General features: G+C 34.0%; 1 protein-coding gene across 1 annotated transcript; it reads right to left on the minus strand.

The window, feature by feature from the left end:
* Positions 1–298: 298 nt before the first annotated feature.
* Positions 299–27,459, minus strand: GEN1 (GEN1 Holliday junction 5' flap endonuclease). The gene is made up of 15 exons (XM_072938169.1): positions 27,136–27,459; positions 23,462–23,553; positions 19,651–19,823; positions 18,079–18,265; positions 14,296–14,472; positions 13,141–13,251; positions 10,958–11,031; positions 9,548–9,639; positions 8,088–8,238; positions 7,744–7,780; positions 7,574–7,654; positions 6,557–6,687; positions 4,976–5,037; positions 2,851–2,991; positions 299–2,369 (listed from the first exon to the last, which is right to left on the minus strand). The coding sequence occupies exons 3-15, from the start codon at positions 19,809–19,811 to the stop codon at positions 1,060–1,062; spliced, it is 2,715 nt and encodes a 904-aa protein (XP_072794270.1). The 5' UTR covers positions 19,812–19,823; positions 23,462–23,553; positions 27,136–27,459; the 3' UTR covers positions 299–1,059.
* Positions 27,460–27,488: the final 29 nt, after the last annotated feature.

Raw genomic sequence — 27,488 nt, forward strand, 5'->3', positions numbered from 1 at the left:
ATTGATGCTTATGTACTGACCTTGTATCCTGCAACATTGTTGAACTCATTTATCAATTCAAATAGTTTTTAATGGATTCTTTAGAATTTTGTAAATACATGATTTTGTCATCTGCAAGTAGCAACCGTTTTATTTTTTCCTTTCCAATCTGGCTCCTTCTAGACTTTTTTGAGTGCTAAATAGATTAATGTACAACTTAATATTTGGAAGTACTGAAGTCAATATTGTATAGATTCATCTTAAAACAAAAAGGAAAGAAAAAAGTGCTATAAAAGAAAAAGAACACAGGAAAAACCAATGAATTGAGAGGCAAGAAATCTGGATTCCCCACCACTATTTAATTAGCTGTGTGATCCTGAGCAAGTTTCTAACCCTCTCTGGTTATACAATCTATTTTCCAAATCTTCTTCCACTTGGCAGACCTGTGAACTTGGGATATTTAAGAAGTAGCTTTCCTCAGTTTATTCTGCTACAATAACCATAATTTTTACTACATATAGTGATCATCTTCCACTTTTTCCTTTTTTTTTTTTTTTTTGTCCCTCACAAAAGAGAATAAGATTACTGAAGCTGGGAAGGCAACTGGAAGTATCTTCACATTGAGAGAAAATGTCACTCTCAGGAAGGTATAATAGAAGACAATCTGAGAATGTAGGCAATTATGAAGAGCTATCCTCTTGGGAACAAGCTGGAATGTCAAAAAATGCTTTAGAGGCCTGTGGAAGCAATGAGCGAAAAAGAGGAAATGGAGGGAGCATTTATTCTGTCTAGTACTGCACTAACTTTTTAAGAATATAACAAAGGAATAATAAAGATTATTTTTTAAAATGGCAAAAGTATGTTATAAAAATATACATCACCTGAAGTTTTCACTACAGAGGACTGTTTTTTAAAATCAAAGTTTTAGGTAACAATTTTTCTTATCACAGTTTTGATTGCAAGGGACTCACAACATATAAAACCACATTAAATTTTTCTGCTATAAACTAGATACCTTCCCTCTGCTTCTGCTAATGCCACTAGAATGCTGATTTATATCTGAATATTCGAAATTTCATTTCAAGTGTTTTGAAACCTTAGTTTTAATCTCTGACTTAAAGGAAGAGGACTATCCAAGTAAGTGCCAGAGTCGTCTTTTTCTTTGTGACACTGCAGAAAACTCAGAGAAACTTTTGGTGCATCTGGGAAGGAGTTTTCCTCATTTCCAGCTGTTTTAGAAACCTGGACACACTGTTCAGTTTCTCTACTACGTGCCTTAGGGTTATTCAATTTGTTGCCATCATTTTTCTTGAATCGAGCTGGGCTATACTGCTGAGAACTCTGTTTCATTTTTCGAGTTGTGGACTTAGGTTTCCCAAACTCTGGGACACTTTCTTCCTCAGAGGAAGGTCTATCAAGGCAAACACTCTTCTTCATTACAATTTTCTCAGTGATTTGTGCATCCACTTTTCTGCTACGATGGAAAGCAGTATTTGATGGTTCAGTTCTAACATTGGAGGTCCCTGCTACTGGGTTATTGAGAGAATAAGGTACAGAAGTATTCACTTTATAGTTTTCTTGAAACAGCTGGTCTCCTTTTAGAACTTTACAGTTTCTAGATTCATTTGGCAAATGAATTCCTAGAAGGTCCTTTGAAAGATGTGATAGGCCATCGGAACTACTGTTAGCAACACAGCGCTCTTTTACAGTAAGGAGTGACAAAGTTTTTAGGCCAACATCTGGTCGCACATTATTCTGAGGGTATGATGATTTTATACGTATTCGTTCCTTTAAAGGCAAATCCTGAAGATGCAAACCAGTAATGCCAGAAAGCAGGGGCTCTTCTGGAGCAGTCTTTTGAAGATTCCAATTCAACAATTTATCAGTGCTTGTGGTGTACCATTCTGATTCACGTGACAACTGCTCTGGGATATTTTTAAAGCTATCAGGGATAGCCATCTCAAGCTCTGATTTTGGACCATGAGAGAAAGTATTCTTTGGGATCGCTGGAGAATCACTAAAAGAAGTACCTTCCCAGTCAATGGTGCTCAAGTGCAGATCAGCAATTGTGGATATACTACGGGATGAGGTACTGGGTTGACTAGATTCTGCAGTTACAGCTTTAATTTGCTGTGTAGCTGAAGGTCTCAGAGAAGATACGAACTGTTCCTGTCTATCCAGACAGGGAGCCTCTTCAGGTAAAAGCAAGGTATCCAATGACGCAGAAATAGATTCCTGGGGTAACGTAGAATCGGGGGAAATTCCCAAATTTAACTTGGAACTCCGTTTAGAGAAGATTTCACATGTGGGCTTGAAAGTTGTGTGTGACTGAAAACCCATCATAGTATCTGATTCTGGCAAACTGCTTCCTTTGGACTTAATTTTCATGCCTGAAAAGAAAAAAAAAAGTATAACATAATTAAAATCTATTTTATTTTCCTTAATGTGGGTAAATAAACTAGAGCTGAGGTCAGAAATCTATATAAGCAATTTTTGCCTTCTTCGTCTTAGCCCATTCCTGAAAACTGCTGTATATAATTATTATAAAAGTATTAATAATATTATAATTGAGTGTTATACTATAAAATAATGTTCTAATTTCCTGAGTTCTCAAAAATAAAGAAAATGTATTTATAATCCAAAATATGTTACACATACTAGTTGCTCAATAAAAGGTTAGTATAATTACTATTATTAACAGTTGGTTAAGTTAGCAGACACCAAGTAGAATGGTTTATTCTTAGATTATTTTAGATTTTAATGCCAAGTTTGTCAAGACAGAGAAACAGGACAGCATAGATTCAAACAGGACAGGTAGCTCTTCTGTAAAATTTGTGAGTGGCATAAACAGTTGTCAAATGTGACACTTACCTTTTTGTTTCTTCCCTTTAATTTCTGACTTTTGTTTTTGATAAATAGCAACAATCTCAGGATAAGCTGCTTCAAACAATGATTCTTCTTCTATCGTTTGCAGAACCAGTTCTCCATGTTCATCTTCCATAGCATAATGTTCTAAGGGAGTAAAAATACAATAAAAATAACTTAATTACAGGTTTGAAATATTCCATTTTTCCAGGTAACTCAGTTTACCAAGTAAACTAGGTCATTTGCAAATGAATAATTCATTGTAACTCTTGCTTTACAACATCTCTATTCTAATAATCTGTTGATGCTAGTACAGAAGTGATTTTCTTCCACCCGGGAAGAGCTGGAAGGAGGTTCCTTTTAAATTAGAACTTGAAACTTCTCTTGCTTCAGAGATTGTAGGAGCAGTTTAGAGAACATAGAGCTTTGTTTAGGTAAGATTCGTTGGTTTTAATTTAGTATGTTAAGTGTAAAATTCCAGATAAAGAATGGAAATAAACAATTTCCTAAAACTTCAACATTGCCTTTCTGTAGCGGTAACTTCTGAAAAGAACAGAATTGAAATGGTCATCAAGATCTTCATTCCAGGTGAAATAAGCCAGAAAGAGAAAGAAAAATACCCTATGATACCACTCATATGTGGATTCCAGAAAAAAAGAGGACACTAATGAACTCATCTACAAAACAGTAACAGACTTGCAGACTTAGTAAACAACCTTATGGTTACCAGGAGAAAGGAGCTGGAAAGGGATAAATTTGGGAGTTTGAGATTTGCAAATGTTAGCCACTATGTAATAAAAATAGATTAAAAAAACAAGTTTCTTCTGCCTAGCACAGGGAACTATATTCAGTATCTTGTAATAACTTTTAATGAAAAAGAATATGAAAACGAATATATGTATGTATATGCATGACTGCGACATTGTGCTGTACACCAGAAATTGACACACTGTGTAACTGACTGTACTTCAACTTAAAAAGATACAGATATATATTACTGTCTTCCAGATTATTGTTTCAAAGGTTATCAATCTCTTGAGGATATACCCAGGCTTACTGGACTCACAAGCACCTCATAAATGAAAATGAGAATGCTTATATGTAAATCTACAGTAAGATATGTAAACAGCAGACTAGATTCTTGTGTTTATCCTATATGAGGGTGAAGTTGCATAAGAAGCCAAACTATAACAAAACTATTCGTTGATGAGTTTAAAGTAGAAACAATGGCAATAGGTGAACTTACGGTTTTTCTTGGTTAAACTAGCCTGGGGCACATTTTCTCCTTTAAGGAGTAACTCTCACAAGGATAAGAGAAAGGAGGAACCTAATCCTCAGTTCTAGACAGAGGAGATGCGCTGCCAGCCTGGGTTAATGGCACTGTCTTTCCTGAAAATCTACTATGGTTGGTGGAACTGTTCCTAAACAGTTTTCAAAATTCTTCAGCTTGCTATTTTCCTATTATTGCTTAGAATGGCTGAGCTAATTCTTATCATTTAATTCTTCAAAGTTACCTACAACTTAAACTTTCACTGACAAAGCTGTTCTCTCATTCATTCACATATAATTACACAATCTAATTTCAAAGCCAAGTAGAAATGAATTTGGGATTATTTTTCATTTTAAATGATTTGTGCTTTCCTTGCCCTCAGACCTGGAGCTAATTTACAGTTCACTGTATTTCTATCTGTAGAAAATAAGAGTAATTTCACTACTAAATATTCCCATGAAAACTAGACAGAGTAAAGAAAGACGAGGAAAAGTACCTTAAATACTATTCAGCAAACTTGATTTCTTTAGGCCCAGCTGTACAATGAAATCAATGACCAGACCATTTGTAGCAGCATTTTCTTGAGAAATATAAATTAAAACCATTGCCATATTGTTTTTATAAACATTAATTACAAAAGAAATATCAATTTAAGGCACTAAAAAATGGTTAAAGTTTTTCATATTTACTATCAGCTCAGGCTATTTACATAGTAAGGCAAACTATGAAATTAATCCTTGGTGTATGCCATACATTTCTTTTTCATTTTTTTATATACATACATAATTTTCACATATATATATGATATTTGCTAAACATACATGGTCAAATGTTATAAATTTTCCTAAAGTGCATACATACCAGGCTTTTCCCATTCTATTTCAAAGCAATGAACTCCATTTCTAATTCGAGTTTTAATGATTCTGAAAAAAAAAAAAACTTAATGAAGTCCCATTGCTATAGTTATTCAGAAATTTTCAATATGTAAATTGAAGACTCAGTTTCCATTAATTTTTATTCTGTTTTTACAATATTCTAAAATATTATAAGGAATTATTGTATAGTTATTCCTTTGACTAGTTTATTTAAAAGATAAAGTTTATAACTGTTAGATCTTATCAGTAGATTTTTCCTTTCATTATTATTCAGTATTCCTCTTTTCCATAATAATGATTTTTACTTTAAAGTCTATTTTGCTTCTGTTAATTTTGCTACATCACTTTGGTAAATATTTGCCTCGTAAATCTTTTAAATCTTTTTATTTTCAAACTTAGCATAATTTTATTCTGCACATGCCCTGTAAGCAGTATATTGCTGAATTTTGTTTACTAATTCAGTATAATGTTTTTTAATAGATGAGTTTAATCCACCTACATTTATTGTGATTACTGCTATCGCTGGACTCAGTCCTTTATCTTATTTTGTTTTCGGGTACCAAGCTTTTTCTCTGCTATTTCCCCCTGTAACCTTCCTGCCTTCAGTTTGATAGTTTCACTTTCCTATTTTATGTATTGGTTTTAAACCTAGAGACTGTATTTCTAATTGTTTTAATGGTTACCCTTAAATGTTTACATGCATACTTCGGGAGTTTTAGTTTATTATCATCATCATATACTGACTATCAAGCGTTATGAAGATATTTATATACTTATTTTTTCCAGTTTATTAAATTAGCTAAATATGTTTTATCAATTTCCATGCCAACCACTGTTTGTTGGAATCCACATCTTCCCTGAGTTCATTTTTTTTCTTGCTGAAATCTTCTTTTAATAGTGCTTTTAATGAGGGTTTGTGAGTGGCAGACTCTTGGTCTTCATACGTCTGAAAATGCCTTACTAACCAGCAAATAATTTTAATAATGTCTATCTATGCTGCCCATTTTTTTTACTCAAAGCTTTGAAATATTACTCCATCATCTTCTCAAATCTACCACGGTCATAAAAAATGTACGTTATCAGATTGTCATTCCTTTGTAGCTTAATTTTTCTCTTTAATGTTTCTTCCCACCAAATTTTTATTCTGAAAGTTTTCAAACCTTAAGAAAAGTTGCAAGAATACTACAATGAATAATCACATACCCTTCACTGAGAGTCACCAATTTGCAGTTTCAATTCCTCCATTCATTTTACATTTTTGTTCCCTTTCTGGTCCATTGAAATAATTATCTAGTTAAGCCTGGCTATAGCTTTTTATATTTATTTCTTTTAATACTCTATAATTATTATGTGTTTAAAGCAAAAAGGTGTGTCAAAGCATGAACTTACTATGTTATCCTGAATGTAAGCCCTGAATAGGTTTTTAATATTCCAGTAGACCTTTCCTTCATCTTTATAAAACAAGGAGATATATATCCCACTATTAAAGATACTAATAAGAATATTTTAGATCGTAAGATATTCCAATGAAAATACAGGGACTCATTCATACAATTCTTTATGTTACCGGATTGGCCGTAGTTGGTTAGAGTTCCTTCTCCCAAGCTTCCTTTCTATCATGTCATAGTGGGTTAACAGCACCAACAATTTCTCACATGCATAGTGATTGGGCCATTCCATTTTTTCAAGCGTAAATCTCTGTAAATATAAAAATATGACAAGATTTTGTGACCTCTTGGAGGCAAACAGCAGTCTCCAGTGATATTATCTTTTCCTTCAGAGTTAACGTTAGTTAAAGTCCTATCAACAAACATATTCCCAGAAAGAACAGTGAGCTTCTGAAGGAGGCAATATTGCATAATGATTAAGTGTGGGGGTCTGGGTTGGAGTGGCAGTGGATCTCCCAGATGTTGGGTAAATTACTTCATCTCTTTCAACTTACGTTTTCTCTCTGTAAAATAAATCCAGCACACAAATTCTGAAGTTAAGTGAGATTACATGTAATGTGTTATATATAATAGCAAATTTTAAATGTTCAATAAATGTTGGTTGCCATTATTATCACTGCTGTTGGTAGGGACAAGCAACAAGTTAGTGAGCCACTCTGTTTCTCTAGCTACTATACCAGGGGTTAATATAAATAATCTCATTTAAACCTCATGGTGATTTCATGAGATAGGAAAACATATAACCAGGGTCACACGGTGACGGACTGTCCAAATTTAAATTTAGGTCACTGATTTCAAATCCCAGGGCCCTTGTAAACTGTACTGTCTTCCGTAACAATATACTTGATCTTTACATTCTCTGGTTATTAGCCTCTCTCTCCCAGTAGATTCCAGAATACAATATATCAGTACATGGTATTTAAGGTGTTTAGTAAAGAACAGCATAATTGTGATTCGTCTTATGGTCTGCAAAGTATAGTTACTGTGTGGCAAAGGAGTGAAAATTAGAAAGAAAAATATATGTGCATTCAACTAGCTAGCTATTTCAACCTTTCAGACCAATCAAAGTGATTATCCCTTCTCATCTTCCTCCTATCCAACTTTACACTGTAAAGAAGGAATTTATTTTCAGATACCTGAAACAATAATAAATCAGGTCTTTGGTACCTGATTTCCTTCACCAATTTATCCTGATTCAAAAGGAATTCTTGAATAACCTAGCAAGAGAACAGAAAATAGCAATTGAGACTTTAAACTTCTTAAAAGCTTCTGAGATTAAACACATAGTTGAATTATCATTCATTACCTCTTGGAATGGGAATCCCTCACAACTGCAAGCTTTCCTGAAAATAAATTATACACATATTATTAATACAATTGGGCAATTTTAGACAGACTCTAAATTCATCTCATCTAACCTCTAATTTCATGAAAAATGTCCTTGTATAGTGCCCCAGTCATCAAACTTCTCATTGAAATATTATGAAATTACTATCTTCTAAGGTAGCCTAATTTTTGAACAGAATTAAGAAAAGGATTTTGTGGAACATTACTAACCTACACGAGGGAAAGTTAAGTGGAAACAATGACCACAGGTGTACAAATAGGTCACGTCAGAAAACAATCAGTACAAAAAACAAACAAACTTACTTCTTAATACTGCTCTCTACTGCGTTTAGTTGCCTATCATGTTCTGCAAGGTGCCACTCACAAGGACAACGGTATTCATAATCATGTGGTTCACAATACCGATTAGTTTTACATAATTTGCATCCATTATGTTCATGATCCTTAGGTGAACCTTTATGGAGACATAAAAAGTATGATTCTCACTGCTTTTAAGAATTAGCCTCTGCATACATTTTTTTTAACCCTTATGCAACCAAATTCAAAAACAAATACTGCCTAGCACAACGCCTAGCATATAGAAGGGTTGTGATACATTTAGGTTGAATAGAGTAATGAACACAATAGTAATTCTTAGGATAAAGTAGGTGTCAAGCTATTACTACCACATGACACTTTTTTTTTTGTAAATGACTCTTCTATCTGAAAGTGTTAATTTATAATATGATATTATGCATTTATAATAATCAACAATGGAAAATTTTGTGGTATTTGTGTAGTTACAGACAAGAAAAGTAGGATATTGTTAGCATAACAAAAGATTAGTTAGTAGAATAATTCATGAAATGGTTTCTTTAATAAGAATTTTAAAATAATACAGCAGTTAATTACTTCTGCTTGTGATGAGCTCTCAGTTACTTATGTAGCTATTTTCAAATTATACTTGGAATATGAATAAGTTATGATTGTGGTCTGGGTGTGGGGCCCTGGTGCCCATTAAAAGGAAAGCGTGAGTACCTTCAACACTGTTTTCAAAATACAGAAGAGTCTAAAATCATCATTTATAATGTATACAAAAACTTGAATGGCATTTTATCCATAAAAGCATTTTTTCTCCTATGATGTCACCTATAATCCTAAAATGTTAATGAAACATATTAAGACAGATAGATACAGCAGAATTTCTTTTAAAAGATGAGCTAACATGATCTCCTAACCTCTTCTGGGAGCAAAAGGCCTTTCTGACTCAGTACATGTCAGAGACCTCATTTTTTTTAATCAAGACTAATGAAGAGGATCCAAGCCATTTTCGGTAACAGCGAACATGTATGAGAAATTAGTTTAAGTTATTATTTTCACATACAACAAAAATATACTGTAGGACAATTAAGAATTCTTTAAAGATACAAATGTAAATCACTGATATAAAAACAGATGGTTTCACTTCCATTTTTCCCTAAGATTTACCAGTACAGTATTTTTCTTCTTAAAATGAATATCTATATTGAAAATGTAATTTTAAGATTAAAGCAATTTGATAACATAGTTTAAAACTGTACTTATATTTAACATTTACATCACATCATTTCACTTAATAAATGTATATCAAGTGCCCACTGTGTGTATGTGACACAACTTCTGACTCTGAGGAGTCCCAGCCTGGTGAGGAAGGTAGGGATGTAAAAGGTAGTATAAAAACAGAGATGAAATCATAGGTATCAGACACTAATATTCTAGAGATATCATGCCCTACATCTGCTTACCTGGATGGGAACACACAGAGCAATGAGCGAGTTTGTTAACAACTGGTGGTTGTGAATTAGAGTAACAAGATTTTTCATTCCACTGATTAAACCTTTAAAAGAAAATGGTTTTAAAAAGAGAAAAATAATAATAAGGTCACCAAGATACCATGTTCTCAAATGTCAGGCTATTCTGTCCCCTTCCACCTGCCTACTTATTCTCCTTTAGCAGTAACATTGCTGGCCCAGACTGAGAACATAAAAACATGAAAAAATAAAAAATAACTAGGGTGAAGGTTAGTCTAAATTAATAAAAATTAGAATGACAGATAATTACAACAAAGTGTAATTTCATTATTTTCAAGTGTGAAGACAAACATTTTATAAAATGTTGCCAAAAATATACATTTGCTGTAACTGTTTCAGTAAGAATTATTTATAGTTAGCCATTATTGTTTGCTTTTCCTTTTTTATTTTATTCTTTACAATTCCTAAATGACTCCTTAACTCACCCCCATGCCAAAGTATACCTTTTCCTTCCTGCTTTGGAAAACACTAATTGCTGATATTAATAATGAATAAAGTCTTAGATCTTTCAACAGCTATACAGCTGAAAGAGAAGCATTATAGGAAAGAACACGGCCATGTGAAATCTTTTTTGTGGTCATCGCTTCTTCAGTTCTACCACTTAATATTTCCTTTCACGCACTCACCATCTCATACCTACTGAAGGCCGAGGCTGTTTTAAGTCTCCCAGTGTCTCAGTTCCTTTCCTTCTTATTCATTCTATACTTTATCATCAGTAATATTAATTTTTATAAAACACTGCTCTCATCAAATACATATAATTGACATGCTTTTAAAACTAAACAGCATAGTTTGTAAACTTTAGTATACTTTGTACCTTAATTGTCTTGAATCCTCAAACTGTATTAATCTGTCACTAAATTTGTGGCTATACAACTAAAAACAGTCAAGTAAAATTTTTGGTCAAGTGTTACTTATCAAATATTTGCAACATCTCAGGTATTTCATTTATAGAAAAAATATAATATCAAAGTACATATCAAAAATAATTTAAAACATAAAATTAATTTAATGTTAGTTTATCTTTACTTGTCGGTAAATAGCCTAAAATAGTCTGTGCCAAATATTCATGGTTATAAATATACGCATTTGACATCTTATAACTTGTGTACGTAGTGAGCTGATGATGAAAAAACAAAGTATGGCTTAGGACATATACTCCCATGCTTCTTTTAGGAAACTTAAGAATAAATAAAAATAAGTGATTTTAAATGAATATATAGATCAGCTTAAAAACAAAAAAAAAAAACCTTTTTGGAAAGCATAATACTTTTTGTAATATTCACTATCAAGTTCAACAAGAATAAAAAAATGGTATCACAAGAGAACATAATTTTTAGTTACCTCTGAAGTAAACTTTGCCCATTCAAAATCTTTATAAGTTTTAGTGCTTGTTCTTTTCCAACTCCAGGGACACCCTTTCAGAAAGTGGAAAAAGAAATTTAAATGTTAATCACTAGGGAACAGATATATGAAGTAAGATATGTCCATTCAATGTAATATTGTGCAGCTCAAAAAGAATGAGATATCACAATGCGACAGGAAAACATGTGCAAGATATATTATTATATAAAATGAAAATTGCAGAATAGCATACAGTATGATTTAGATTTGTAAGTTAAATAACAATTACATTATTAACTTATGCAAAGAAAAGTCAGAGGGTTACATACCAAGCCACTGACTGTTTTTTTAGGAGAGGGAAGAACAGAATTTTAGAGGGTTTCATTTGCTATGTTACTTATTTTGATAATATTTTAATTTGACCCAACTTTATGTTATACTTGTAATCAAGCAAAAGCATGTTCATGTGGTCATACAAACATTTACTATTTAAAGACACCAAAAGTAACGAAGGAGAATTCCAAGCTAGCTCTTGAAATTAATAACTTAAGAAAATTAAAACAAGCAGTAAGTTTCTAATACACAAAAATATATAAATAAATGTCTATTTACAAGACAATTTACAGTTTAAATTGAGTCTTCCAGTTCCTCTAAAAGGTTATTAATATATCTCTGTAAGCAAGGCTGCTCTTTAGCTGATATGCACCTGGACAGACATACTAGTGTTAAAACACTTCCAAACTGGTTAGCAAATAGACATTGCCCAAATATCCTGAGTGCCTGTTCGCAAAGGGGTCTCCCTCCTAACCTGAATTCCCTTCCCAACCCACCTACACCCAGGATTCAGCTACTAAGAGGGTAGCACATGGCACAACCAAAGGTATCCGGAAGAGTGTTCCATCTCTGCAGCCTATGTCTTGTAGCATACCAGCCGCTAGGTATTTTGTATGTCATTCTTCTTATATTAGCATTTGGTTACATATTAAAATTTTTGAAGGCAAGTCATGCTAGTACAGTCTTAAACAGTTTTAAATAGAATAATATAGATAGTTTTGGTTGCAAGGGAACACAAAGGTCAAAATGGCTAAGGTTAGTGGATAATGTAATACCACAGCAGCTAAACTGGGTTTCTGTGAATTCAAGTTGGCAAATTTTTTCTTACATTCAACATTGGGCTGTTTTTAGACTTTAATTACAATAAAATTACATAAAGGAAGTAGGAATCTTCTATTTCAGAATGAGAATTATAGTAATTTTTTTGTGTGTTATTTAACAGTTTTTTTCCTCCTGTTTTCTTTACTAGTTTAAAAAAAATTGTCAATTTCTCTCTTTGGTCACTGGTGACATAGATTACAAGTTAGACTTAATAATTTTACGACCCTGCTATTTTTCCGTCTTGTAAGCTCTGCTGAAAAAGAATTATATATCATCCTCTTTAGACTTCTCTTAGGGATAGAGTCTATAGCCTGAGGGATTTAGAAAGGATACAGAGATGACCAGCAGGGATATAATAATGGGACTATATAAAAATAGCAGGAGCTACAATACAAGTCATTTTATATTTTTAAATGTCATATTTAAGAATCGGGTTATCCTTGTAATTCTTAATTCATGCCTCACCTGCTGTACCTATTTGTTACAGAGTGCTATATTGTGTATCTTAAGATATAAAAGGTTTTCATGAACAAAACTCAGTGTAATGCTAAGAGGCATGGAAGGATGAATGGCTAAACCCAATAATCATGTTGCCTAGCAACAGTAACAATAACACTGAGCATGTGCACAATTAGAAAGCCACAATGGAGGTTGAAAACCAGAACACAGAAAAACAGTGACAGAAATTAATATTGGCATGATACAAGGAAAGAGTAATTCCGACATTTCTTTAAAAGGGTAGTCAAACTTGAATGTGAATCTCTTAGAATTACAGTTTACCGAGACTCAAGCTGTAGTACTAGTTATGATTCTATTCTCGTTTATAACATTCAGTGTCACAATGAGCCAGGTTTTTAATGCCACTTGAAATGCTGATTATTTCAGTTATTGAACAGGTTATTACATTTATATTCTAAATTAGGTTCTTAATTATATAACCATATAATATTCATATTTATGCAGCATGTAAGGTATTAAAAAAAGCCACTATGAATAGTAAATAAATAAACACAACAATTTCAGTGCACCTTTGGAAGATAATCACAGCCAAGTAGTACTGCCAGCCCAACCAGAGCATCTCTATCCAAACCTAGTTTACTCTTGATAGATGACATCGTATAGCAGTCAACATGTGGGTCCTGGAAGAAAGTATAGACTTAGTTGCATCTTCAAAAAGTAAACATTTGTATATTAAACAACATTACAGAGAATAATTTGTCAAAGTTGTCTCTAAATGTTTATTTCTAAAAGTTTAAACAGGAAAATTATCCTGATCACCAGAATCCTCACAGAATTTATCACTTCAATACAGGAAATAAAGTCATAGCTTAAAAATGACTTTAAAAATTATAGTAGTCACTTTTTCCCTCTTTATCATTTCTTGGTGTCTACAAAAGTAAGTTTTTGTCTTACAAAATTAAACATTGTAAAATGTATATTATAGAAAGTAAACATTCCCTGTAATTGCATCATCTGCAGTTAACTATTAACAGCATTATGTATATTCTTCTAAAAAACATTTCCTTTGATGTATATAAATATTTATTATTACTATATTGTTAAGTAAAAATAAGATTATATAAAAATACTACTTTGCAATGTTTTTCCCCCCTAATATCTGGGTATCTTTAATGTCAATAATACAGACCTTTTTAATACTGCTTACTATTACATCAGAAGGCAGTGTTTATCAATAGGGACACTTAGCATTTTCAGAGACATGACAGAATTTTCTGGCAAGAGGTTTAGTTTTCCTGGCTCTAATACACTCAATGTCTATAGTCTCCCTTGCCCAAGCTTAAATGATTACAAACTAAATGTCCCCTGGTAGTAATATCTCTCTTTGCATATTTGGAGGTGTTTTTGAGGCTTACTAAAAGTGGAAATTCTAAGTCAAAGCGACACATATCATATGCAATTTTATAATATATATTTGAAACCAATCTAGACTTAAACCTTGTGAAACAAGTCAAGCCCCTGGAAGAGAAATACACATTTCAAAAAGAATGAACAAGCGGTAGTGATATTTTTAATAAGAGTAAACATTTTATTTAGCAATTGCTATGTGCCAAGCACTATGGTAAGCATTTTACACATTTTAGTTCATTTAATCATGTAATAATCCTTTTTTAAAAAAGGGTAGTTTGCAAAACAAACGCTGAAAAAGAGAACCAAAAAAATACCTTGGTGTTCATAGTGAAATTCCTATAGACAGTCTGGGCCCCATAAAGAAAAGCATCTCCATCATTGGTGAGGCAGCCATCTGTGTAACCACTGGCATTGAGGTAAGCACACATGGCTTCAGCTTCCCCAGCAGCCTGGACCCAGGGAATTCCTAAGCATTCCAGCATATCAAGACACTGAAGAGAAAAAGTACATGCAACGAATCTAAGACCATTTTTATTGCTGTTTTTATCCCCCCAGTGTTTAACTTACTTCTATATTACAAATATTAATAGCAGATATTTAGGTGTTTTGCAAATTATGATATTTAAGAAACGGTAATTTGAACGCTGACTACTTTATGGCATTAAAGAATGATTGCTAAACTTTTAGCTGCAATAATAAAAATTATATTGTGGTCACGTTTTTATTTTTTAAGAGCCCCTATCTTTTAGACAAAGGTACTGAAATATTGAAAGTAAAACAATATCATGTCTGGGATTTGCTTCAAAATATTGTTAGACTAGGGGGATGGGTGCGTGAGATAGGTGAAACAAAATTGGTCAAGGGTTGATAATTGTTAAAGACTGGTGATGGGTTACTTTTATATTGATTTAAAATTCTCTAATGAAAGTTACAAATTTTAATGTCATTAAAAAGTAGTCCATATTCAATAAAACAATTAAAACATTACTTTTAAAATAATGAATATACAATTTTTATTGTTCTATTCAATGTTATTATCTAAAGCATCTGGAAATATCTTTAAATAATTGTTATTTAAATAATTAATCACATTAACATTTACATCTGTAAAACTACGACAATTCTTCTTACATGCTGGTCACACCAATATAAGCTCTTTCAAAGATTTTTTTACACAGTTTTGGCTTGAGGTCTTAAAGTTCACTTCCTATCACCTTCTCCTGTACAATGAACCTCCCATATTGAAAGCAGTATGACCCTCTGACCCTTTCCTGTTTGCCCATTTCTGTTCCCTCTAACCTTGAAAGAACTTTATAGGAATGAGATCACTAGGCAATTTAAACTAACTCCTTAATTGTACTCTCCTGAATGCACACCATGCCTTCCCTAACCCGTTGATTCTTTTCCTGGATTAAAAGAGGTAAGAATGAAGAATTAAGTAATTAAAGAATGACTAGCTCCCTACCCCCAATACCCCCTTGGCAATCCTGCAGGGAGATCACATGGGCAAGGACTCATTTGAAGAGTCAGCCAGCCTGCACACAATGGAGAGTGATGCAGAACCCAACCTCCTGCCTCAGTGACTCACTGAGACTCTTCCCCACTTTTTCCTTTAAAAACTGTCATGGCTGAGCAGAATCTTTGGAGTTGGTCTCAGGACATGCGTCCACCTTCTCCCCAGATTGCTGGCTTTTCTGATTAAAACACCTTTCCTTTCTATTGACACTTGCCTCTTGATTATTGGCTTTTGAGCACAAGCAGCCGAACCTGAGTTCGGGAACAATGTTGTGGGAAATCACACAGGGATCAGTTGTTGGAGTGCTTCTCAGAAGTCAAATGTCTGTGCAGGATGTTTATATCAATTTGCATGTACAAATACTCTGCTACGATTTTCTTTGAGTTATGAATTTAACACAGCTGAGCAGCTTATAGTTTAGCTTTTAGTGCATTCTATCATTGGGGGTACATTGGGTATGGTGAGGAAAAGAGGCTATTTACCTGTAGTTTCTAGAGACTGAGAGAATAAATATCATCTCTTTTGCTTTAATTGATTGTTTGTATGCTATATTACATAATAAAAACCTCTGCCAGATGTTGCCCAAGCTGGACAAAGTTCAGAAAGACAAAGTACTATGTTGAAAAAAGGGATACTTTTCAGGACTCTGGCTGGGTGGCTTTACAGAGACAGTTTTGTTATAGGTATTGCTTCAGTGCAACACCATAGTTGTTTCTATCTTACCCTTAGATGAAAAGCATCCTTTTTTCAGATTCTTGAGCCACGTCCTTCCAACTGTTTTCAAAAACCAGCACAGAATTTGTGACAAGGCTGGCTGTAATTTCCCCTCCCCTACCTCTCTATCATGTGGGGTGGAGGCTGTGTTAGAGGCTCACTTGTGCTTCTCCTGCTTATAACTAGAAGATAGCAGTGGATTTGGAGGACATAAGGTCTAGTAACTGCGGGGACAGAAATATAAAGATGAGTAGCAGGTGGGCAACACTGAATCAACGTTAAATGCCTAAGAACACCACAATTAGTGAAATAAATAAGAATAGAGTAATTTTCTCAAAACGACATGCACTTCTTTTGGCTTTATACTGGGTAGTTAATGCCTTAAGTATGTGAACCACACTTCTAGGAACTGATCATACAAAAAATAATTAGAATCTAGTACAGACATTTTCTTCAGTTACTGACACTCATTAAAGTGGAATAGTCACTAATCAAAATTTGCTTTTTTAAAAAGTCACATAAAAATTTAAAAAACACAAAATTTCTGGAGAAAAATGATTATTAATTTATGTAATGCCTTTTAAAAGAAATTAAATTTTTAATCAAAATTAAGAAGAAAAACAGGGATATGAATTCAAAGCAAATATGACAAAAGGTCTATATCCTTTATAAAGAACTTGAACAAAAGAAAAATTAAAATCAAGAGGTAAGTGAGAAAAGGATTATCCACAGAAGAACTAAAACTAAGCTAAATTTTAATCTCACCATTAAAAAACCAACACATATTAAATATGTATTATATTTATTTATATGTAGTGTATAAACAAAGAAATAACTTTGTTTTTTACAACTTACATAACACAAAGATAAACCTAATATCCAGTGATCTTGTGGGTGCACTGAAATTGCTTATCTCATATCTGAACTGGTAGAAAGCAACTGGCAAAGTTGTAAAATCATTCCTAAACTTTGCTCTATCAATCCCACTTCGGGAAATTTTATCTTAAAATCACATGAAAAAGCTATGTACATAAAAAACGTTCATCACAATTTCATGTATAACAGAGAAGAACTGAAAAGCAAACAACACACAACAATACACAATCATGGGGAATGATTTCACGCCTCCACACATGTTGTACAACCATTACAAATTGTGATTTTGAATAAAATATGGCAATGGAGAAATATGAGTATGCTACATTACATGAAAAGTCCAAGATAAAAATTATTTGTGCACTGTTACAGCAATTAAAAATACATTTGTAAAAAGACTAGTAATAGCTTCCTATTGTTTTACTTCTATATTTTACTATTGATTTCTTTTCTCTTAACTTTTATAAAAATATATATTTCATAACATAAAAATATATTAAAATATAACAGTAAGTACTTTTTAAAATTACAAAGCCCTAAGGGAAAGCAAATATGTATTCCATCTATGAATTGGCATTAATCCTGAATGACTGAAGTATGAATTAAGGAGAACTCTATTCTGCGAATTCAAGTGCTGAAGACGTCATAAAATATCACATGTATCAAGAACTGACTATGTACCCATTACTTAGAGATACTATTCTCTAATTTTCACCACATGCCTGTGAAGTATTACTATCCCCATTTCAGAGTAGGAAACAAGGCAAAGATATGTCAAAAATCTTGCCCATTGCCTTTTCTAGATGCCGGAGTTAGAACTTGGACTTGGGTCAGTTACGCTTCAAAACATAAACTCTCTTCTCTGTTCACACTGGTCTTCTATTTACAGTAAGGTTAATACGTACTAAAAATACTGAACAACAAACTTTATCAGAGTAAAATACACTTTCTAATTCAAATCAGAATTATTGAATTAAATCTGAATGCTCACCTCCTTTAAAACTGATTTAAAATGTGACCTCCCTGTTTTCTGAGAGCATGTTTTTCCAGAAGGCCCATACCGAATCTGATTCCTCTTGCTCATGACATCAGCTTTCAGCTTTGGGGGTTTCCCTTCCATAACGAACACCAGTTTTACATCCATCAGCGTTAAATATGAAATACGAAAAAATAAATTCCTAAAACATAAAATTAAAAATACATCAATCATCATATATTGAAAGCAAAAATCAATATAGTATAGCATAATGGCAAGAACATTAGTATCAAAAATGTCATACACAACAGTATTTTATTTATTATTGAGATTTAAGTGTGCAGTCACTGTGGAAAACAGTATGGAGATTCCTCAAAAGACTAGGAATAGACTTACCATATGACCCAGTAATCCCGCTCCTGAGCACATATCCAGAAGGAACCCTACTTCAAAAAGACACCTGCACCCCAATGTTCATAGTAGCACTATTTACAATAGCCAAGACATGGAAACAGCCTAAATGTCCATCAACAGATGACTGGATAAAGAAGATGTGGTATATTTATACAATGGAATACTATTCAGCCATAAAAATGACAACATAACACCATTTGCAGCAACATGGATGTCCCTGGAGAATGTCATTCTAAGTGAAGTAAGCCAGAAAGAGAAAGAAAAATACCATATGAGATCACTCATAGTGGAATCTAAAAAAGAAAAAAAAAAAAGAACATAAATACAAAACAGAAACAGACTCATAGACACAGAATACAAACTTGTGGTCAAGTTGCCAAGGGGGAGTGGGGTGGGAAGGGACAGACTAGGAGTGTGAAATTTGTAGTTACTGACAGGCATATGTGGAATAGATAAGCAAGATTATACTGTATAGCACAGGGAAATATATACAAGATCTTATGGTAGCTCACAGCGAAAAAAAAGCGACAATGAATATACGTATGTTCATGTATAACTGAAAAATTGTGCTCTACACTGGAAATTGACCCAACATTGTAAAATGACTATAACTCAATAAAAAATGTTAAAAAACAATTTAAGTGCACTGAGAAATCATTGCATGTTTTTACCAAAGGAGATTCATGATTATTCTAATCACTATGTGGAAAGTGGTTTGCAGCAGGAGAAGGCCAGGAGAAGACAGGGAAAGATCTCATCTCAGCAAGGCAGATAAGAGATGTTGGCATACACTGAGGTAGTGCCTCTGGACATCAAGAGGTTTGTGAAGGTAGAATATATTTTGCAAGTAGAACCGGCAAGACTTCCCGATGGATTGGATGTGGAGAGGGATGAAAAAAGGGGAGAATGGCTCCCAAATATCTGGCTTGTAGTCACTGAAGCATCCTAGAGGGTACGTTAAGTAGGCAACTAGGTATGTGAGTCTGGAACTCAAAGAGTAAGAGGTACAAATTGTGAGTCACCAATATAGAGATGGCAGATCTAGACATGTCAACATATTTTTAAATGTCAAAATGTCAAACAGCAACAACAAAAGAAATAAAGTGGAAGCAAAACCAAGACATCCACTGCTTATACAATCATCTATTTATATTCTAAGAACTTGTACTCTACCTGAGGTGGGGCTTCATGACGGTTCCAATCATTTTTTTGACTGTCTGTGCTTCACATACCCAGAGACTCAGATCAACTGCAATGGTTTTCCCACTGAGACTGTGCAAGAGGACGTGCTCTTTAACAGGCTCCAGGATCTGCCACAAGTCATTCACTCCCATTTTGGTGATTATCTGTTATTATTTGAAACGCACTTTTCAAAAGATTGTTAAAAGACATAGAAGCTCAGAACAGAAATTCAAACAATGTATTTTGAGCTAATTTGGGGTGATTCATAAATATACTATTCTCTTAATTCTTTCATTAGTCAACTTCTCAGAAGAATTGAGAACACAGAAACATTAAAAAGGTGGTAATATACTTAGTGGCTTCAAAAACACTAATGCAACTAACAGATTAAAAGTCATTAGATTAGAGCATGCTAAATTTGTCCTTAAAATACACTCTTGTCACCAAATATAGGTTTCTCTGTAGAACTGAAAAAGTTATTTTTTAATTTAATGTAACTCAAATGTCAATGGTACCCTTGTCTCTCTTCATTCTTTCCTCTTCTTTTCTACGTCACCTTTAGTAGTGGCTAAGAATAAAATTTTCTGCATGGTTACATTAATATTGTGTCAATATTGCATGAAATTTGGAGGTGATAATTTTGGATAAATTTGGAAAGTGATAATTAGCTGTGTTCCAGCTAATAATAAGAGCTAACAAACCAGAGATGGGTAGAAAATCCAGGGATGTAGTAAAACAAATTTGCCTTGAGAATTCATTCCTTGATTTACATACCTAAAGAGAGAATAGTATTAATCCCCTATCATAATCAGGAAAAACAGAAAGGCAAAAGCAAGGAAGCATGCAAACACACAAACACAACACAAGCAAAAAAACCAAAGGTTAATGAAGGAAAAGTGGGGGGAGGCAGAAAATGAAGAGTTGAAGGAATATGTAATTATACTTTTAAAAAGAGCATTGGCTTTTTAAATTGCAAGGTCATACATGTTCATTGTGGAAAAATAAAAAATCTTTTAAAAAAATGTTAAATGTTAATGTTAAACTCTTTTCTATGTGCACGATATTTTAAAAACAAAATTGGCTTAAACCCTGCTATTGTACCTCTTTGGTATTTTCTATAGGCCAGTTTTTCCTTATTAAACATCTATATCTGGTTTTCTTTTCCTTTGTTATTATTTGACGAAAAATAGTACGTAGTATTTGCAATGAAGATTCAGTCTGACTATATAACAGATAATCATCCTCTAAACAATGACCTTAATTTATTCCAAAAACACAAGGTGGGATACAAAAACATATGAAGTCAAAAGGCTATTACCATAATGCAGAGCCATTCGAAATAAAATGTACTGTATTGTCCATTCCGTTAACAGAGTCCCTACTGAAAGCAAATGTTCTCAAATTGTATGTGGCTGCAAAGAAAATTAATGCTGGAACTGTGGCTGTCATTTTCTCTGAGCTTTTCTGAATCTTAATTTTAAATGTGGCCAATGTTACCATAATTACTATTTTGTGCACTCATTTTTATGAAGAGCTGCACAAATATTTGCTAGTGTGTCACTTTAGAAGGAAAAGATACACGGATTTAAATGTAGAGAAGAAAGCATTAGGTAGTTAATGGTGGCTCCAGTGCTCAGATTGTCTATTTCACACCAAGAAGGCCCACTGATTGAATGTGGGTGGCATTGTGGCAAAGATTCAGAGTCAAGGTTTTATCTCTTTGTTAATGTAAAAAGTTGTAGTTAATTCTGGAAAAAGAGTGGGGAACGCATATATTTTTCTAAGGCATTATTATAAAGGGAAACAAGCTTTTTAAAGTGTTAACCATCAGAACATGTAAAATTCAGAAACAGAAAGTTTGAGGGGGAAGTTCTTATTGATAATTGTGCTTTCCTTTATTTGTGACTCACGCTGGATACTGGCATGGATTGCTATTGAGGGAAATTAAACAATTCCTCTCTGGAGGAACATTATCATAGCTGATCTTATTTCATTTAAATCTGACCCTGACTCAAGCTGTCAACATTTTAAATGCAGGTATTTCCTGATTTAGCAATAGCTCTCCTAGGAATTTACTTTAATAAGATATGTTCTTAGGTGTATATAGATTTATATACAAGGATATTCATTGTAGCACTCTTTGTAACAGTAAGACACTGGGAAGAACCAAATACTCACAATAAAGGATACAACTTTAAGTAAATTATGGTATGTTCAAACAATGGAGAAGGTGATGCAGCAAATAAAAATGGTATAGATCTATATGTATTAATAAATAAAAAAAAAGACTCCAGGTTTCAAAATGAAAACAGGTTGAAAATAGGTTACTTAGTAAGAATGACTGAAGTTGAGGGATGTGAAGAATTACTCTTCAAAGTATATTTCTTTACGTTTATTTTTAAAAATAACCATAGGCTTGTATTACTTTTCAAATTAAAAAAAAAAGCTTAAAAAATGTGGTTTTATTTGTAAAGGGTTAGGAAAAGAAACTAGAAATCTTCAGATGGTTCATTTCCTGCCTAAATACTAAGTTACAAAATATGTACATAGTTCACGGGTCAATTAAAAAGCAATGTTCTGCAACTTTAGGAGTACCTGAATTTCAAATACAGCTTCAGTATGGCTTTTTAGGTATGAGAGATCACATTTTCTGGTTTCCATCAGAATACCTTGGAACTAGTTGTGTGGTCTTAGGCAAGGTATGTCTTTTCTCTGGCCTTTCCAGCCCTACGTTCAATCCTTTCTACCATGTTTCTAATGCTTCATTACATAAACTGACTACACGTATATAACAATAGTAATGAATGAAGACTTTCATGTGGTGCAGCGTTATCATGACACATACAAACACATTTATGTATACGACTGTGATGTAAACTGCATTCCTTCTGAGAGAGGTAGAAAAAAATTGAGAAACTGACCAGGTAGACTCTTAAGTTTACAAAGTTTACGAACTGTAGTCCTTTAAATATTTCAAGCACATTAGGATCATTCTGTAAAGGATCATTCTGTACAGACTTCAGTGGAATATATTATTCACTGGGGCAGCCATGTGTGGAAAAAAAATAAGCCCAGAGCTGACTTTCTATTAGTATTTTAAGATTCCCACAGATTGGACCCCTTTAGCAAGATAAAAGAGGGCTTTTAACTAAACCCATGAGTAATATCTTTAATATGATCATTACACTTAAAACTTAATTACCCATGTTATTTTAATTTCTTTTGTCAGTTATGTCACAGAACAACTATTACCGGTAGTTGAACAGATATCATTAATGAGTACCTAGGACATCTATTTTGGCTTTTCCTTTATTATATGAGCAAAGACTACAAAGTTGTAACAATGCCTACTTAAACACAACTAGTATGAACAATGCAGGCAAAATGAAAAGTCCGTAAAAAAATTATCTGTTAGTTACCATAAAGTTAAATTTGAGTTACTGTTTCTGAGCTAAGGTGTTCTCCACTTTTCCCCAGTTACGTGACATTTTCTAGAAAGAAATGTCTCTTTCCTAGCCAGTTTTTCTGGTCACATTTTTTTCTTCCAGTTTTAAGGAGATATAACTAACATACAGCACTGTGCATGTTTCAGGTGTACAACATAATGATTTAACTTACATACATCATGAAACAGTTACTACGTAAGTATAGTGAATATCTATCATCTCATACAGATACAAATTAAAAGAAAAAGAAAAAAAACTTTTTCCATGTGATGATAACTTTTAAAATTTACTCTCTTGACAACTTTCACATATAATGTACAGTAGCGTTAATTTTATTAATCATCCCTAGTACTTACTTATTTTATAAATGGAAATTTGTAACTTTTGACCACCTTCATCCAATTTCTTTTTAAACAACTTTGGTACCTGAACCTCGAGGCCCGTGTATCTACAGAAATGGATTTGAAAAAGGTTAGACTCTCTCTCATGCTCCCCAGGCATACTTCTATAAAGCAGTAATGGTCTGCTATGTTTCGTTCATAACCATGAAAGAATTGCTACCATGAAATACGCTTTTTTCCCTCACTTTTTTCTTGGAATCATAGGAATCAAGGACACCTTTTTAGGAGCAAGCCTCTCTCTCTGACATGCCCTAACAAATCTGTTTGTTTTTTTTTTTCTCTTGTAACTTACCATTAGTTAATTTCCATTAAGCCTTGAATAACTGGAAGGCTTTATATAGTCTTCATTTCTTTTAACTAAAAAATGATAGATTAGAACTATGCCAAGTAACAATATTTAAAAGACTGGGGTAGGCATAAGAATTGGAAAGTTAGCAGACAGACTTACAGGAAGAGTAATATTTTTAGAGTCAGTTAGAGGCAGACTACACTGGAAAGGACATCATTGCTGGGTCCCCTTTGAAGACTCTTATTATGATGGAACTCTTCTTCCCTCCCCCTCTCTAACATTTATCCCTTATCATCTGACAACTCCTCCGAGTTCTTGATAAGAATATCTAATCCCCTATTTTATCTTTATATGGATGAGTAATATGCATCTAATTCTTGATTCCATCACTTCTTAAAACTGTTCTAGCCCTAGTCATTCTCAAACATCCAGTTGCTTAGGCCAAAAACCTAGTAGTCATTTTTGACAGTTCTCTTGAATTTGCTCTCTAACAGCAACTTGATCAGCAAGTTTCCTGTCTCCAAAATACATCCTAAACCCCCATTTCTAATGATCCTCCCCTGGTGCTGCCTGTAGTCTCCTAACTGGTCTCCTTGCTTCCACTTTTTCCTTACCCTCCACCCCTACACAATCATTCTGCTCAGGGAAGCCAGAATGGTCTTGTTTAAAAATCTAAAACATATTAAAATCATCATCTCTTAGGTAATGGACAGTGAATTTCCTTAAAGGTGACATAACTTCTGCTTGTCACCAGTTAATTTACTTCATTTATGGTGCTATCTTATAGCCAGTTGTAAAATGCAGAAGATATTAAACTAAAATTACAGTGTTCTAAATGTTAACACATTCTTTTAAAATAGGATTATCTTCAGTAGATCTACAACCCAAGGTCTTTAAGTTCATTCATGTTCCTTTGAAAATCATTTGTAAAAGGAGAATATTAAAAGAATACTTCAGTAGTTCTAAAGGGTAAATTACGTGAAATATCTATTTTATGAAAAATAACACCATAACATGTTTTAAGAATGTAGTTAATCCAAAATGTCTATTTCCCTGAGACATCATTTTCTATTCCTTGTCATTTTGTTTTTTGCACCAGCCCTTCCTCTGCAGTGATATTAAGTAGCAATAGAAAGACGGTAAAGTTATTTAAAGTTCCAAAAAGGGACAGAATGCAACAACTCTTAAGATATTCAAGTACAACTACACTCAAAGACAGAACAGATGGTTCTTGCATGAGGTCATGATCAACCTGATAAGGTTACTTGAAAATAGCTCAGCATTAAGTAAAATTTAAAAATACTACACATAGCAAACTCACCCAAAACTATGGATAATTTTATCTTGCATTTTATTTTAATAGGGTGAAAACTGAAATAACTTCATAGCCTATTAGTGGCTTCAATTTATTTACTTTAGTGAAAGAGCACTGGACTTGGGATAGAAAAGCTAGAATTTCAGTCTTGGATATGCACGGACTAGCTGTATGACCTTGAGAAGACATTTAACTGATCTACGAAATGATACATATTAAACTAGATGAATTATAAGATTCTGATATCCTTTGAATCTCATCACCAATTTTGATAGCTTGGTATTAAAAAAAAATCACTATTTCAGATATTATTGCTTGGTAGAAAGACCGTGAATTTCTAGTTTAAAGAAAGAGTTTTAAGAATCCCCTTCAGGTTAAAAAAAACCAGATCCCTTTGATGTAACCATATGGTGCCCCATAAATCAATTTATGTTTCTAAAACTTCCTTAAAAGCGAGTAAGTTTTTATTGGTTAATTATAAAACTGAATGAGGTGAGAAAAGCACAGAACCTTGCTAATTCCACTAATGAATCAAATTTAAAGAACATAAAAAGAAGTCAGCGGTTTGATTTATGCAAAAATATACATTTTATTAAACTAGCAGTTTTCCAGTTTTATTTCAGTTTTAAGCAAAAACACTACAATTTTTTTAACAGTAAAGCAGGAAATATTTTAAATTTCCCAATTTCCATTCAGAATGACTCTGTATTTTCATATAAAGACTGGTAAATTGTACAGTTTATTTCAGCACAGGATTGTATTGTATAGGATTTACCACAGGATTCCACTAATTAATACCGTTTTTTTTTACTTCTTCAGCTTTATTTTTATATGAATTTCACTTAAACTTTAAATCATAATATAACCCAGGCTTAACTTACTTGTTACTAATAAATATGTATTAAATGCCTACTATGCACCAGAACTCTTCTTGGTGGTGCAGATACAGTAATTAAAGATTAAGCCCTGCATTTAAGGAACTTGGCAGAGTGTGATTAGAGATAAAGAGAATTATAACAACGGGACAAGTACAGGCACAGAAGTAGGCTAGAGAACTACAGGAGTATATAGATCTAAAGATACCTTATCTAGTCTAGGGCATCAAGGAAGGCTTCCTACAGGAAGTGACATCTAAGCGGAGACCTTCCAACTGTGTTTCCCATCTTTTACCAACAAGGACCCCTTAGGCCAGATGTTGTAGTGTTTTCATCTATTTTGACTATGACATATGTGTATCATGGCAAGGGCCAAAACAGGACCATATATTTGATTATCTTTAGAAATAAAAGTGTCTTATGGAAGGAATTTCATTACAGGAGACCGGAAGTTTGATATCAGTTTCTTCGGGGGTGTTTTGGGGTAACGGTAAACACCACTTTTTTTCCATCTAAAAAGCAAGATTTTGGAGTAGAGAAAGTAGATTATTTAGTTGGTTCAGCGTATCACGAGGAGAGGTGTGTAAAGACAGAAGCGGTAGGTTAAGCCGGGTTGACAGGAGCGCTAAAAGCTAATCCAAGGAATTTAAATTTCGTTGGTTCCCATATTTATTGTGGGGTTCTACAACATAGGTTCGCACGGGGGAAAAAAGATTGTAAATAAACAACCACAATGCCTTAAGGTAATCGCTATAATGGAAGTATTTTCAAAACACAAAGTTCACACTGAAAAAGAGGAACACTCAAGTGTGCCGAGGGGGATCCGGGAAGGCTGACCCAAGAAGGCCTTGGACGAGGCGAGGGAATTTGCCCCACAGCGCGCGGGGGGAAGGACATTGGGGACCCCGTGGCCTTGGCACCGCCCCGGAGTGGGGGGCGGCGACACTCCAGGCGCGTAAAGTATTGCCGGATCGCGGCCAGAGGCTCTGGCCGCCGTCCTGCTGGGCTCAAAGGGAGCCGCTGACCGTGTTTTTGGAGGCGGGCGAACGCGACAGGGACGCCAAGGCAGAGCGTGCCCCCAACCCAGCCTGCAAAGGAGCCAGCGGAAGGGCCCGGGCGGAGTCGCCTCTCCACCACTCTGGGGACTTACCGGGACAACCCCTTCTCCTTGGCTTTGAAAGACGCCCTTCCGTCATTTACCAGTTTGGCCTGAATCCTAACTATCGCTGCCTCCAAGCTTCTAGATTTTCTCTTCGCAAAAACAAAAACAAAAACGAAAGAAAAAGAAACAAAAGAAAGAGAAAAGGAAAAACTTGCTCTTTCCATTCCCGATTGAAGACTAGCCTTTGGGGCTTAGCATCTTGACCCGGAAAGCTCCCTGCAAACACTTCGAATTCAGCGCGTTCTCCCACACGGCCCCGCCTCTTCCGGGAAGTGACTGTCCCCCTTCCCGCGACCGAGGCCGCACACTGCTTTCCCGGCTCCTAGCCGGTCTGTTGTACG

Source organism: Vicugna pacos, chromosome 15 (genome assembly GCF_048564905.1).
Source record: "Vicugna pacos chromosome 15, VicPac4, whole genome shotgun sequence".
Taxonomy (NCBI): domain Eukaryota; kingdom Metazoa; phylum Chordata; class Mammalia; order Artiodactyla; family Camelidae; genus Vicugna; species Vicugna pacos.